This window comes from Tachysurus fulvidraco, chromosome 2 (genome assembly GCF_022655615.1).
Source record: "Tachysurus fulvidraco isolate hzauxx_2018 chromosome 2, HZAU_PFXX_2.0, whole genome shotgun sequence".
NCBI lineage: Eukaryota > Metazoa > Chordata > Actinopteri > Siluriformes > Bagridae > Tachysurus > Tachysurus fulvidraco.
The window spans coordinates 27,880,684-27,896,371 of NC_062519.1; the positions used below are offsets into that span (position 1 = coordinate 27,880,684).

At 36.8% G+C, this 15,688-nt stretch overlaps 1 protein-coding gene across 1 annotated transcript; it reads right to left on the bottom strand.

Moving 5' to 3' along the window:
* Nucleotides 1–871: 871 nt before the first annotated feature.
* On the bottom strand, nt 872–15,183 carry LOC113657742 (guanine nucleotide-binding protein subunit alpha-11-like). The gene is made up of 8 exons (XM_027169753.2): nt 14,748–15,183; nt 13,473–13,628; nt 12,251–12,435; nt 11,188–11,342; nt 8,426–8,554; nt 7,213–7,342; nt 4,901–5,054; nt 872–4,124 (listed from the first exon to the last, which is right to left on the bottom strand). The coding sequence occupies exons 2-8, from the start codon at nt 13,621–13,623 to the stop codon at nt 3,922–3,924; spliced, it is 1,107 nt and encodes a 368-aa protein (XP_027025554.1). The 5' UTR covers nt 13,624–13,628; nt 14,748–15,183; the 3' UTR covers nt 872–3,921.
* Between the last annotated feature and the right edge of the window lie 505 nt (nt 15,184–15,688).

A 15,688-nucleotide genomic window follows, 5' to 3' on the forward strand; every position in this document is an offset into this window, starting at 1 on the left:
TTTAGTAAAACCTTTTATTTAAATTGACATGCTATCAATTCAAATCTACTTAATCTATTAATTGAAAGTGGCATAAGTTATTCAAAGTGGTTAAGGCTATTTATCCAATGTGACTTATGTTATTTATTTTAATGGCTTAAACTATTTAACAACTATGACTTAGACTTTACTCAAAGTGATAAAAGCTAGTTCCTAGCAAATGTAAAAATCCATACCAGGGCCATCATGTTACGGCTCTCAATCTTGCTCCAAATTTAAAATTTTCATTCATCGAATGATTTATCCTAGTCCTAATGTCAAGGTGAAGCTGAAGCCTATCCTAGGAACACTGGGTGCAAGACAGGGGCACAACCTGAATGGGATGTTACTCTATTACGGGGCACCATGCACACACATTAACACATTCATTTTACTTCTGGGGTAATTCATTGTAGTATATAGACAGCAATCCAATCTCAGGATCGAACTGGGAACTCTGGAGGTGTGAGGAAGGAATGAAATCTACTGTGTCACCATGCTTCATCCATTTTTATGCACTTTCCATTTTATTATTTGCACATATGAGTGAAAAGTTGCCTCTGAAGATATCCATTGAATTTTGGGTTACAAGTAAGACAGGAACCAGTCTAAACCTTGAGTGTAACTCTCATAACCTTCTGTCCTCTTCAATGAAACCATAGTCACTAAGCTACAGTCAACACTTTATAAATGGGAATTATATATTATTCCCAATCAATTTACTCACTTCTATCATCTTAATACGCTATATCATAATCAGGAACCAGCAGAGTTCTCTCCTTGTGCAATTTTTTAACTCTGCTACAGTTTCAGGCTTGAAATTGCTGATTAATTAATGTGTGAAATGCACGAATAACGTGTAAAACTTTATTGTTTATCGTTGCACAAACAACAGTATAGTTAGATCAGACTTAGTATTACTAGTACTAATAGTCATATTTCTGAATACAATATGAATGCTTAGTCTAGCTTTAAAGTCCAGCTTTGAACATGTGAACATGGGAATTCACTTGGTTTCCCAAAATCGGCTTATGAACGACACACAGTGGCTCATATATCTCTATTTGCACAGGAACAGCTGGATGAGCCATTTTATTTAAACTTTCTGCGGTGACATTTTTGTTTACTTCAATGTGTGAGGAAGTGCAAATGCAGTAAAGACCTGCTTGAATACAAACAAAAATAATTGCATGTATGTGTACCTATATGGAAGAGTCAAATAAATAAAAGTCTCTGACTGCACTGCAAAGCCCTATTTATTTTAACACAAAGATTTGTATAAAAGAGTAAGGTCAGTATAAAAGAACAAAATGTCATTTCCATTAAGGCCCCAAAAATAAGCAGTGTGGCAATAAACACACACACAGACACTATATATATACTACATACGTGTGTGTGTGTGTGTGTGTGTGTGTGTATACATACATACATACATACATACATACATACATACATACATACATACATACATACACACACACACATGGCTAGGTACATTCAAATTCGTTCATGTGTGTGTTGTATATACATACATTGGAAAGGAGAAAAAAGTCAAAATAGAACATGACTGACTGGTGAAAAGAGCATCGAAAAACTAAAATACACTCATAATCTACTTCATTAGGAAAATCTATACACCGGGACATTCACACAGCCAAAAAACATGTAGATACAGGACAAGAGAGGTCAGAGGAGAATGTGCAGATTGGATTTACAGTAGCTTACAGGAAGTTTCTAGCCCACATAATCACTCCTTACAACAGTGGTGAACAGAAAAGCATCTCAGAAATCACTGTGAGGTGAATGTGCTACATGTATATGTTTCTACTATACTCAAACCAGCACATCTGGTACCAACAATCATGCTACACAGACACATCAAAATCATTAGTCATGAACATTAACTGAAGCTCTCGACCAGCATCTGCCTGATTTTTTGCATTGTACTGCTGCCACATGAAGGTTTAGAACTGTTCCGAACAAAGTGGACATGAAGCGTTTATCAGTTGTACTTCTACTGTGGTATCTAGACAGCAAAGCCGCCTTCCCCATGTAACAGCCTACTCTCGTGTGACAATATGTGATGCTCAGTCTAGCAGCTGTGCGATACTGAAATATCTATATGCTGATGGACTCAAACACTGATCTGTATATGGACTGAATCTGGAAAGGGTTGATTCATAGTTAACATTAACATTTGACTTCAATAATGCACAGTGGAATTTCAAATGCTTGGGGGTCATGGGAGTAATAATTATTTGAAACCACAGTGACCAAGATTTCTAGTATGCATGAAGAGGCAACTGTTAACTCACTAACACAAAATAAAAAAAAAAACAGCTGGGTAAACAAATGGGACAAAAACCTTCCCCTATATTAATACCGCAATACTGTATGAATTATATACAGAACACCACTGTATATTTAACAAAAGAAACAAAAAAATAATAGCACGATAACGCAATACATGCCTTATTTATCAATTTAGAAAAAAATTGTTAGTTTTCCATTACCCACATAAATCAGGCACCATGATAATAAATTGTCCATTAACCATAAAATATTGCAAACAGATGGCTTAGTTTATAAGTAGAATGAATAATTACCATGCTTCTATATAATCAAATGCTAAGTGAATAATAATCTGCATTGTATATGATTTAAATACAGTTGGTAGCACTGCTTCCTCACAGTGTGAGGGTCTCCATCCGAAGTGTGGGTCTCTGTCTGGATCGAGTTTCTATGTTCTGTTCCTTGTGTTCTTTTTTCCCCCATCTGGTACAAACTTAGCATGTGCATAAAATCTTGTGATGGTGTCTAATCCAGGATGTATTCTTGCCTGTTGCCTGATTTTCCCGAGACAAGTTCCGGATCTACTGCAACACTGACCAAGATAACGAAGAACTGAAGGTGATTGAATGAATACATTTTGAAACATTTCTAATGAAAACTTATGTAATTCTGCCATGGCTTGTTCTTTATTATTTATTCATTTAACTAGTTATTATGATATTATTTATTATTATTTATTAAATGTTAAAAAACTTTTAACTACTACAATAGACAAATCATTCATAGGTTAAAAGTTGAGAACATATAACAACGGGATTTACTTCATTTTTTTGAGATGTTTTATATTCAATTGCTTAAAAATAAGAAGTTCAGCTCACCCTTCATATTACAAATGATTATAAGCACCTAAATTTAGAATGTTTGCTAGACATAATACTAAGTCCAAATGATAAATATAAATTGTACAAAGAGCAAATAAGCTCTAATTTAAAAAGAGTATAATTGAGCAAAAGAGTACAAAGATGAAATAAAGGTATAAAAATGATAAAAAGCCATATCCTTGTAGATAAGGACATAAGACCTAGTCCCAGAGGAAGAAGTAAAGCCCTTACTGTCTGCAGTCCCTTATATTCGACTGTAAAAATGTTGAACAGTCAATGTGTTGTTATCCATAAGACCAACAAATCATGTAACCCCAGCAATAATAAAAAAAGAAAAAAAAAAGCTTCATACATCCTAATGTTCTCATTGAGAGAAGCCATTTTTTTCCTTTTATATGTGGATGCCTTTGGTTGTACACTGCAACATAGTCTTTCCAGCCAGCAATGTAGCAGTCAAATGTAAAATCCAGAGTGTTTCCATTGTTGTCTTGCACACAAACAAGAAGAAAAACAGAAACCCACAAATATCTGTCCTGCATGGTGAAAAACCTTAATGATTTCTTTAGCCATGCTCTGGCCCATTTCATTACTGCAATGGTTGGAGATGTTTGTACCATGTCTACCACCCAAAACAAATAGAAAAATGAATTTTATGACAAATGACACTAGAAAAAGGTGAAGGGGTGGATTAATCCCCAATTTTTTGAGAAGCAGTCATGAAATGGCCTGGTCACAGCACGCCATATTCCTGCAAAGACTTGATGAGCACCGTGTCTTTCACATCGCTGAACACCTTGCGTATGTTGTTGGTGTCTGTTGCACAGGTGAAGTGCGGGTAAATGGTCTTGTTTTCCTTCTTTTCAGGGTTCTGTGCCTGCTGCTTGTACATCTCACGGATGAAGTCCATTGCCGCATCAGGGTCCCGTTTCCTGCCTGCAAGTGGAGTAAAATGAAAGAGGGCCAATGCCATTAAAGTTATGAGCGACTTAACTTACTATGCTCATGTGCTAATCTAGCATGATCAATGGCAAAAGCGATTAAAGGTATGAAATGTGTTAGACTTCAAGAAATATAATAATATAGATTCATAGACACTTTAGAAAAACTATGATTGACAATTTAACCATGCATGAATCTGGCTATTTTTATATGTTTGTTTACATTTTGCTGGCCCAGAAACAGGCTCCGCCTCCAACAAAAACAGAAGTGCTCAGTGTACAGATAAAGCCATCTCACATAGCATGTGTAGTTTCAACAGTGTGTCAATTTATGAAACTGTTTTTTTATTGCTATTGCAATTCAAATTACAGGCAGCAGAGGGCTCTAAATATGGCAGACTGCTCTTTTAATGCAAAGCTTTTTGTCTGTTAATGGCTGTTGTTTCGTCCTGAATTTAAAATATGCCCCACAGGTTCGGTCATTCAAACAGCTGTCATATGTGAGAGCTGAAAATTCCACTCCAGTCTATCATAAAAAAAGGCTGTCAGTCTTTCTGCCTGCTTGCTGATGCAAAACGCTGGGCATTTCATGATTGCCATGAGTAACAGACAGAAATGAGAAAGTGAAGGTTTGGTGATATAGAGATATAAAGTGACTCAGAGTATTTTCGCAAACACAAATGAACACAATCTTCACCAGGGCATTCCTTATCAGCTAAAATAATATAAACGTTTTTCTCATCAAGTGCATGCAATTTTAGCTCATCGTACCCTGGAACCTAGGGAAGTAGCTATGCAGGTCAGACGTCTTAATCTTCTCAGCCAGGATGTCCATTTTATTGAGAAAGAGGATGATAGAGGAATTGGCAAACCAGGGTGAGTGGATGGTAGTGTAGAAAAGTGTTAGACTTTCCTCCATTCGGTTCTGCAATGCAGGAAGAATAAAGAGAGGAATATTAACTGTACATTATCAGAGGAAGAAACACAAGAAAAAAGATAAACATGTTCTTAAAAGTGTAAAATGGGCCATTCAGTATAACAAAATAAAGTGGCAGAAAGATGTACCTCTTAGATTTATGTACCTGATTAGATTTGTCATTTAGTATGGATAAAATAATCCCATTCACTCAATGATCATAATGACATCAGAGCTGCATATTGGCTGAGATTCAGTACTTAGTTTATCTCTGTGTGAAAATATTTTGAACACAGTAACCTGTCTAGTATTTCATATTATAGGATTACTATAAACCAAATATTAGATTATTAAACCTAAAGGCACTAAACAGTATTATTGCTTTCACCCTTAGCAGCTTTTATGTATCTTAAATACATAATAAATAACAAAATAATAAATAAATAAATAATGTATTTATACATTTAAGGTACATAAGCATACCTTAAGACCAGATATTATAATATAAATTTCCCACTTTTGTCACAGGTAATGTGTGTGTTGTTTTTTGTTTTGTTTTTGTCTAACAGGTTTCAGTTCTTTATCATGTTGGGCATATGGTTGCATTTTCAGTTCTGATTTTCTTACATGAAGAATTCCACATTCAGAAAATCAGAACTGAAAATGTAACTATGTGCCCAACATGAAAAAGAAATGAAATCAGTCAGAAAATCACGTGAAAAAAAAACAAAACAAAAACACACATGCACTACCTGTATGTGTGTAACACTGCAACCTGCAATCGCACAACTGAGATCGCGCAACTGAGGGCCCTTGTTGTTCACCAGGGAGAATGCTCCCAGAAAAATTTGATTACTTCTCGCATCAGTCAGAAGCCTACCAGGATGAAGCCACCAGTTTTACCTGTATCATGTCACTGTTCACAAGGAAAGCATTAGGCTGAGCCCCAGCTGTTTGAGATTAATAGTTAAATTGAGATTCAACATTAATGCACAGACCAGTACATTTCACTCCTGTTACTGTGTCAGAGCACCAATTTGGCAGCGGACTATACAGTGAAATTCAGAACTCTGGCAGCTCAAATCGGGTGGAACACCTGAAGAGTGCTACAGTACTATTGGCAATCTGGACACCACTGCGCTGCCTGTCCAAAGAAGTACACATCCTAGGTTCCAAGGTGTGTGAATCCCCATTTTGCTCAAGTCTGACTGACCCAATGCACTTATACTAATCCCATGACGTCCTTTGTATTTCAGCCTTAGTAGACTTCGCAACTCAGGATGCCTATGATCCCGTGTGCCACGTTGGGTCATTGCTGTAGGAGAGATACATTACTCATGAAGGACTACCCATGGCAATGGAGACCACCATGGTCTTATTAAACCGAATCTTTCAATTACACAGTCTCCAAAAAGACAGAGTATTAGACCACATCACACAGTTCATGTCTAGAGTGTGAAAAGCTTTCTACGAGCACTCGGGCATTAAAGTGAGCCTGACTTCAAGCTATCATCCCCAGTCTAACAGGCAAGTGGAAAGGCTAAGCCAAGAGTTCTGAGGGTATCTGCAATCCTATTACAGCTGAGAACAACAGCGCTGGAGTGAGTGCCTTCCTTTGGCTGAGATTGCTCAAAATTCACTTAAGAATTCCTCCACTGAACTCGGGGCCAAATGGTGTGGCTGTGGGGGGCTCTGTGGGGGGCTCTGGAACACCGCAACCTCAATTCCTATGTATGACCTTTGTCTCTTCTATTGTTTGTGTTATTTGTGCCGACGCAAAAACATGTGACAACATCCAACACGTGATCCAAGAATTAGCAAAACATTCAAACAGATCTAAAATACAGTAGCATTTTAGATCTGTTTTCCTGTTTTACTGATTTCTCGTTGGCGGTATATTGTTTACTGACTTAAATTATTGGATCACATGTTTGATTACCTGTCACTTGCTTTAACTAAAACTCGGAGCATGGATTCTCAACATTCTGCCTCAGGAGCTCTGTTACAACATGTGACAAAAGTGTGAAATATGTGTTACCATACAAGATATGTTATACCATATAAGTGTTGTTATATCAGTGCAGACCTGTTTCACAGTGATAAAAAGATAGAAGTGAAATAATAAGAAAAAAATAGGACTATGAAACAAAAAAAATACTCTGCTCACATCTTTGTTGTTCTCCTCCAGAACCTGATCATACTCGCTAAGTGAAGCCAAGAAGATGAGCGATGTCACATACTCGAAGCAGTGGATCCACTTCCTCCTCTCTGATTTCTGCCCCCCAACATCCACAATCCTGTATCAGAGTATTACAAATGTAAAAAAAAAAAAAAAAAAGAGAGAAACAGACAGTAGTAGAAGTGCTGTCTATTCTTATTGCCACATATAGCTTGGCCATGTTAGATTGTAGGTTGAACCTGAAACAAATGCCTTCATCATACACAAACTGTTAATCAGACTTCTAATAATGCTCACAGTTTTACACCAATCCAAGGCTTCGTCCATGCTGGCAAACAGCAACAAACACATTTATATTATAAATGCAGCTATATCATGCTAGTGAGCTAATGTCTCTTTCAATGTTAGCTAGCTAAGCTGGTGGGCAGCTGACTTTTTTGTCAATCATAAAAATTTGTATTATTAGTTGCAGCTAAACAGCTATTACTACAAGTAATTATTCCTTCAAATTGTAAATTAAGCAGTTACATGTTAATTAAACTAGTAACATGTTACTAGTCAATGCTTTCAAAAAGCTCATGATAAACAGAAAAAAAGCTGACAGGACCCCATCAAACAGGTCCCCATGTGTGCTCTACTAACATAGTTCATACAAACAGAATAATATGTGTGATCAGTTGCAGCTAAACAACTATTAGTACTATCTGTTACCTAGGGAAAAATTGCTATTGCAGTCCATTTTCTTCACATTGTAAATTTAACTAGTACATTGCAGTATATAGCTTGTGATCTCAAAAGATAAATACAGCATAGACAAATAACAGGAGCACCACATTAGGCATTAAATATGAACAACTAAAATTGGTCTGATATACTGTACATCTGTCAAGACAGTTGGGTTTTTTTCTCCACAGGTTTTAGAATTTATTTGCAAAGTAATGGCTCTGTCTGATCATGTCATCCATTTAAGCGGAGGAAATGAGCTAGACAGAGAACATTAATGTTCTTGGACGCAATGCAGCGTCCGCGAAATTTTAATGCTGTCGAAAATAATTAGAAGAAATCAAGCATGACAGGTAAACAGTCAGCAGAGCAGACACTCCAATTCTACTGAACATCATTAGCACACACGATACTGAGGGTCACATAAATAATTTTGCCCCAAGTCAAAATGGTGTTTCTGTGTGTTTGTTGCTATTACCTAAGAGTGATCTTCTCGACTACAAAGGAGTAGTCATTGATGCCGGTGGTTGGGAAACGTACCCTCAGCACATCCTGAGCAGTGGGGATGTAGTCCCGGGCCGCAATGCGCTCCAGGTTCGTCATAAAGCTACAAATAGAGAGGTATTATAGTGCACGAGTGGACAACCCTAGTCCTCACAGTTTACTTTAATTTTAAGTCTGAGACTTGAACAGTGAAACAGTGAAACTTGAACAGTGAAAATCAAGGCCAGCTCACAATTTAGATGGGAGATCTAATAGCTATCAATAGTTGTGGATGAAAGTAATGAAAGTATTAGGGTTTCCACAAAATATTAAACAGGGTAAACAGAAAATCTGTAATGCTTTTGTTCAAATAATGAAAGATGTACAGTTCTCCTCTGTTGTTTTATGTAATCTGTACTTTAAAGTATGACTAAACACACATTGTTTATATATTTTCTCCTGTCAATGCATTTATGCAACACCAGTCTGTCTCATGCACGTTCTCAGTCATTGCTGATAATGTGTTACAGATGTGTCAGGAACATGGCCTGAAAAATAGACCTAGAAGGTCTTTCACTTTGTATAATCAGCCAAAATGGCTGTCAATGATGGGCTGCAATCTGGGATAGAAGCAAATCAGCCCCGAATTTGCGCCTACAAATTTTCTTAGAAACAGTGGTGGTGCTGTTGCACTCTTACATTCTACAAAATCAAAAATTATCCATAGGCAATAAAAATAAATGACACCATTAACTGATGCATTTTCTATCTTTGAAAGATGGGTACACTTATAGCTCAGAGAGAGAAAGAGAGGGGGGGGGGGGACAGTTAATTAGACAGATGACACAGATACAGTTTTCTTTAAAGATGTGTATATTGTGTTATAATGGTATTGCCAGCTTAGCCTGTGTGCCTTAATTAAATGCTGCCCAGGATTTGTTTGTGTTTCTTATCATGAAAGTGTTCTGAGAACCGAGTGATCGAAAGACAGGAGTGAGAAAGGGAGAGGGAGAGGGAATAAGGAACAAGAAAAGGAGAGACAAAAAGCGAGAGAGACAGGAAGCCAGTCAGTGACGGGGAACAACCTAGCACTAAAAAACAGCAAAATGTCTCGCTCTGTCCATTACAGGAAATTAGATGATAATCAGTAATGTAGAGTTTAATTAATTGAAAATCAATTTTATTTGCAAGCTCACATTTTATGTTTAATGATAAGTGATTGTGTGATTGTGTGTGTGTGAGTGCTGGAAGGGGTATAGTCAAAATTAAAACATGTTTAATTAAAAACTCTTACCCTAACCCTTAAAGTATTAATCCTATCATTCACTACCTATTATGCTCTACAATGCTCCACCACCTCTTTTCTTAAACAAATCCATGACTCATTTAATAACGGATGTGACGAATGTAAGTCAGGGCCCAAAGTCAGGCAGTGGGAGTTTATTTAAGAATTTATTTTAAAATGTCAGTGTTTAACACAAGACCAAATAGTTGTTTAAAAATGTGCTTAAAACATTGAATATACTGTTTCCCAAAAGTAACTAACAAAAATCAAAACAGCTATTACTTATCTACCACTTTCTACATTCTGTGAATTTAGCTAATATTTTGCTAGCTGAACTAAATTACAACTTTATTTAATGAGCTTGCCATAAGCTGTGGTAATATAGCTAGACAGTTAACAAAAGTTGTGTTTGTGCCCTGCGATGGGTTGGCACTCTGTCCAGGGTGTATCCTGCCTTGATGCCCGATGACGTCTGAGATAGGCACAGGCTCCCTGTGACCCGAGGTAGTTCGGATAAGCGGTAGAAAATGAGTGAGTGAGTGAGTTAACAAAAGTTTGCCTTTATGATATATATTTTTTCTGTAGATTATTTCTTAATAATTCCTGAAATGTATTAGAATTTTCAATGCCATCTCTACAGCGCACTGAAAATGACAAACTGCTATGATACTCAGCAGAGAAATCATCTTTTATTTCACAACCAGCTATGTAGCACCATCTGGTGGAAAAATTCAGTTTTGTATAATTTATACTGTATTGTCCAAACTCAACTTTTTATTTATTTATTTATTTTAATATTCCTTCAGTCTATGGGGTGCTTCCAAAAAAAATGGTCTGAGATTATTTTACTATTCACTATTTTACACCATTGTGTAGTATAAATTGCATGAGTAATGTGTTCACACCGAACATTCCAACTAGAAGAAGTGCACTTCAAGTACCGCGAGGATGCACTTACTCAACCGAAAAATATGAAGTATGGAATGTTGGACATTTCATGATCTCAACACTTACAGATTTTCTTACAAAGCAGAAATGGGGCGGGGCTGCCAGGCGCTGACAATGGAGTAGAAAAAGTTTTAAGATTGCTGACGAGATTGAACAAAACATTTCAAAAAGGTCTTCGAAAGTTAGACCATTTTGTGTGATATTTTTTAACATAAAACGTAAAAAAACCAAAAACAAACAACAACAAAAAAACCCCCATTACTGTTCCATTTGAGATTATACTAGCCTTCTAAACTTCATACACTAGACGCTAAAGTACATAGAGTGAGTGCATAGTGTTTGCAATAGAGATATCCGAGAGATTATCAATACATCCCTTTATTAAATAATAATCATTCAAGTACCTAGATAAAGAATTGCATTTTCAAACTAGTTTGCAGCTCAATTAAGCCCACTTTGAGCCAGTTAATATTTACTGATCTGTATCTAGAGTGCTACTGGACAACAAAACTTACAGAACTTACTATTCAGTGGAGTCCAGTAGTTGGTACTCTCGCCGGCGACTGTAGCAGATTTTAAGTCCAGTGTCTGCCCACAGGCATCGAATAGCATCTACATAAGCTCGCTCCAGTTGGGTCACCTCATTTATACTGACAGCTTGAATCCACTTAGCATAAGCCTATAGATAAAGAAAAAGGAAAATGTATAACTTGTAATTACTTTCATTCATCTTGAGTAAAAGTCAGGGTCACTGCGGATCCGGTGCTTATCCTGGGAACATTAGGTGTAAGGTGTGATGTCACTGGCAGATAAACAAGCCTGATTAAAGCAGCCCTAAACTTTTCAAAGTATTTTTTTTTATAATTGAATAATTTTGAGGAAATTAGTTTGTGTGAGACTGTCACTGTAGCAGTTTTACTGGATTCCCTGTGGTTGTAAGAAACAAGGAACTAATGTCTCCTGAGCTGCAGAACAAAAAATGTCTGCTCTCTGACTATGCTCTCTTGGTGGAAGGTGCGAGGGATTCTCTCTATCCCCCCTTGCAGTCACAGAGACACATAGTCAATTGTCTGTTTCTCTGAGCATACTTGTGACATACTTGGTGCATGAGCAACAGATTGAAATGATGTGACTGGCTGGCAAGTGTCTAAGAGGAAGAATGTGTATTATATATATATATATATATATATAATACACATTCTATTCATTATACATTATATCTTTATATATATATATATATAAAGAGTTTATTCATGCATAGGTCTCATGATCTTAAAAGTAAAAGTGTAGATGTTTCTTTTTGGGGTTTTGGTTGACATAAATCTAGAATGCATAAACCTATTGACATTTACATTTACAGCATTTAGCAGACGCCCTATACAGAGCGACTTACATTTTATCTCATTTTTATACAACTGAGCAATTGACTAGACTTGACCCTAGAAGCTAACCCGGATTTGTTTGTTAATTTACTCATGGTAAACTGTGAATTAGTTATATTTTCTTATTATTCTACTTATTACTAATATTATTGAATATGAATTTGATGTTTCTTTATTGTGTTATAAATTCTTCAACTGTTCTAACCTCGTTCTGCTGGTTGGTATAGGGAATCCTGAGGGTTGTCATGGCTGTTGTCATAGCCTTAATTGCTGTGAAGATGTTCTGGAAAACCAGTTTGGCAAAGGAGCGTCTGTCTTCCTCAGAGAATCCATTCCCATGGATGATTCTCATCTGCTTGATAAATGTAGTTTTCCCACTCTCTCCTGTACCTACAAACAAACAGTTAAATAAACAAGAAAAAAATGCATATTAAAAAGTCACATAGAAACAGGTTTCAGGAAAGAAAGTGATCCATTATTATTTTTTTTAATTAATGTTTATTTCTATCAGCTGACTGCAAGCCCACACATTGCACATAATGGAATGTTAACTATCCTGTTAAGTCGAAGGAAGGTGAACTGTCGAGGTGTTTTAATCACAAGCAGACAAACTAAAAAAGCCTGTCGCAGGGTGTGTTGCATTGGGGCAGATTTACACCAAGAATTCAGGGTGTCGAAAATTCTAAATCCCCCTTGCTTGCCTGTCCCTAAATACATAACCATTTGTTTCTAATTCACTACATTTTATATTATTAATTTACTGTTTATGTTACCTTACTTATGCAAACAAACACATGGTTCACATACAGTATGTTTTTGAGGAATCACAGCTGTTGAGGCTGTCCTCATTTTAATCACTGGTTTTCAATGAGCAAATATTTGCTAATGACAGAAGTGAGCAACTTCTATTACATCAAATAAGCCACAGTGTCAAGGCATAATCACGGCAGCATCAGACAACTTAAAAAACAGACGATTAGCTTCCTATTTTCATCTATTCGTACATGCTATGCACTGATCTTATCGTTTTATGAAAACTGGATGTTTATCATGTAAAAGACACTCACTCTGTTGCTTCATACTTACAAATCCTGTGATAACCACGCTTCCGCTTTCTTGTGAATTTATATTTGAGTGATTGCTACTAATATCAATTAAATATAAGTCTGAACGCTAATAGCCGATATCAATATTAACAATGTCATTTCTCTATTGAGTGAATCAGTCACCTCCAGTGCTATCTTTAAAAAACTGTGATATCCTGCTTGAAAAATGTATTCATGAGTTTATGGATCACAATTTCAGACATGAACTATGTGTGACACATTTAAAGTCAGATGAGCTAAAATTCATGCCAGTGCCTCAGTTTGTGCTGTCATATGTTGGCTGCATGTAAAATGAATAATTAGCAGTGGCTTTCTTTTTACCCAGTAGGAGCACTTTTATTTCTCTGCGCTCTCTCTTTTTCTGTTCAGCAAGAATTCTCCGGATTTCTTTGTCTATAGCGATCGTTTTCCTTTCCTCCTCGCTCAGACAGCAGGTGCAGGTTTGGTAGCACCATCTCCAGCAGCCCCCCATTTTCCCTAAAACACAAAAGGTCAGGTGTCATACATATGGTGCCACAGTTCAATGAAAGTCTCTAGAGCTGAGCTTGGGCTGAAAACCTACAATGTTAAATGAACTCCTTAAACTTTCAATAGGCTCACACGTAGGATCACATACGTTTCCTACCACTTTCCCTGTACTGTAGTTCACAATTCATAATAGTTACTAAATATCTTTAGATGAATTAATCTTTACCTCTTTCAGGGCTCAATTTTTCAGATAAATTTCATAATGTTTTGTTATGTAATCATGGTGTAAATTGATCTGCTTTAGTTCAGTGGGCCTATTTACAGATATTCTTATCTATGTTTAATTGTCTGGCATTTACAAAAACTGGTCACATTAAATCACACATTCATCTCCATTTTCTTTTTTTTTCACCACCGTTCAAATATTTTCTGTGTCTCTCCCTAGCCTTTATGTTGCAGATGGGACAATATCATTACATTGAGTTATTCATCATAAGTCATCATAAATAAGTGTTTTTATTCTGATCTACACACTGTTATTTTTAAGGTTTCTGGAATATTCCCAAAAAGCTGATCCAGAACCCATCTGATTATTTTACGCACACACAAGTTTAAGGGGTCTAAAAATCCATTGTATAGAACCATTCACACCTAGGGACAATTTGGAGCCACGACTTGTAATTTGCGACTTGTAATAAACTCTCTTAGCGTTTATTTATTTATTTATTTCCCGTTTGAATATATTTACAGTATAGATGTTTCTTGTACATTGGACGTGTTTACACAACACTAAGGGGTTTTTCTCGAGGCAAAACTAAGAGAGATGTGGTCAATATGGACGGTGGACAGTGATTTTTCAGCTTTCGACTCGTCAATGTTGATAAAGAGATGTGAATATTGGTGATAGTTAAGTGTGTAAACGCGCACTGATCCTGTTGGGTGCCATTTTGCTGTGTGAAAGAGGAGCCTCTTACAGTAAACTCTTATCGATGGTGGACTTTCCCCAACAAGGAAGCAAATAGTCTACAAACACTAATGGACAAACTGTAAATAAATTAGCTGCTGTAATAGTCACAAAAAAAGACATATTGATCAATTAGGACAGACAAATGTAACCAAATCACTCACCTTCATTCGTTGTCACACCTGTTCCGGGAGCTTTTACACGGTCTGTGAGTCTCGCTGGGAAACACGATCCATCATTTGCTCAGGTGAACTGCAGCTGTATCAGAAACTTTTTGCCTTCCCTCTTTTTTAAAAGTCCAAAAGCACCGATATTATTCTAGTTCAATCGCATTATTGTCGGTCACCCGACCGACATGACTCACGGAAGTGCAGCTTTGGTGAGGAATATGACAGGTATGTGAGCGGCTCCCGATGCGTATCAGAGGAATGCGACCAGAGGGAGTGAGTTAAAGGGAGTGAAAGGGTGAGATTTACTCAGTGTTTAGCTCAGACTTCTGCCTATATACACACGAGTCGATTCCCAGAGAAAACTTGGCTGCGTTCGGATACTCACAGCTTTACTCAGGCCACCGCCTTACTCAGATAAGGCAATCGTGATTGTAATGTTGGCCAAAGGTGGCCCACCTTCACATAGCCATGTTTTAGATTCTCCACTGCATTTCAACTGCAAGACAAAAAAAAAATACGAAAAAAAAAAAGCAAAGCAATCAGCCTAATCTTATACTTTTAGGATGAAAATGGCTGAAACATTTATATAGTAATTTCAATGAGTTGATTTCTCAGAAACAAAAGGTGCCAAAACCTTTTCTTAGTCTTGTTGCTGGTGGGGTACCATCAATGGAATGGTGGGGATTTATCTTTACAATCAATGTGTGTTTTGTTTTGGTTTTTACCTGAAAACGTGGATACAGTGTCAATTTAAGGTACATATTCAACCTTAATCATTACACGTGTACCTTATATACCTCATATACCTCATGGTATATACTGTATGCCTTTCCAGGTAAGAGACTAAAGGTGAAAAACAGGTAGCCTTGATGGTACCACCATAAAGAAAAGGAAAAGTTGCCCCATCAATAACCATAATCATGAATCATAAACTG

Bases quoted from the DNA above. Each gene is read 5' to 3' on its own strand.
- LOC113657742 (XM_027169753.2), bottom strand. From the start codon at position 13,623: ATGGGGGGCTGCTGGAGATGGTGCTACCAAACCTGCACCTGCTGTCTG. The intron at 11,343-12,250 runs GTTAGAACAGTT...CTTTATCTATAG, and splicing joins ATACCAACCAGCAGAACGAG to GCTTATGCTAAGTGGATTCA. The intron at 7,343-8,425 runs GTAATAGCAACA...ACTCTGATACAG, and splicing joins GTCGAGAAGATCACTCTTAG to GATTGTGGATGTTGGGGGGC.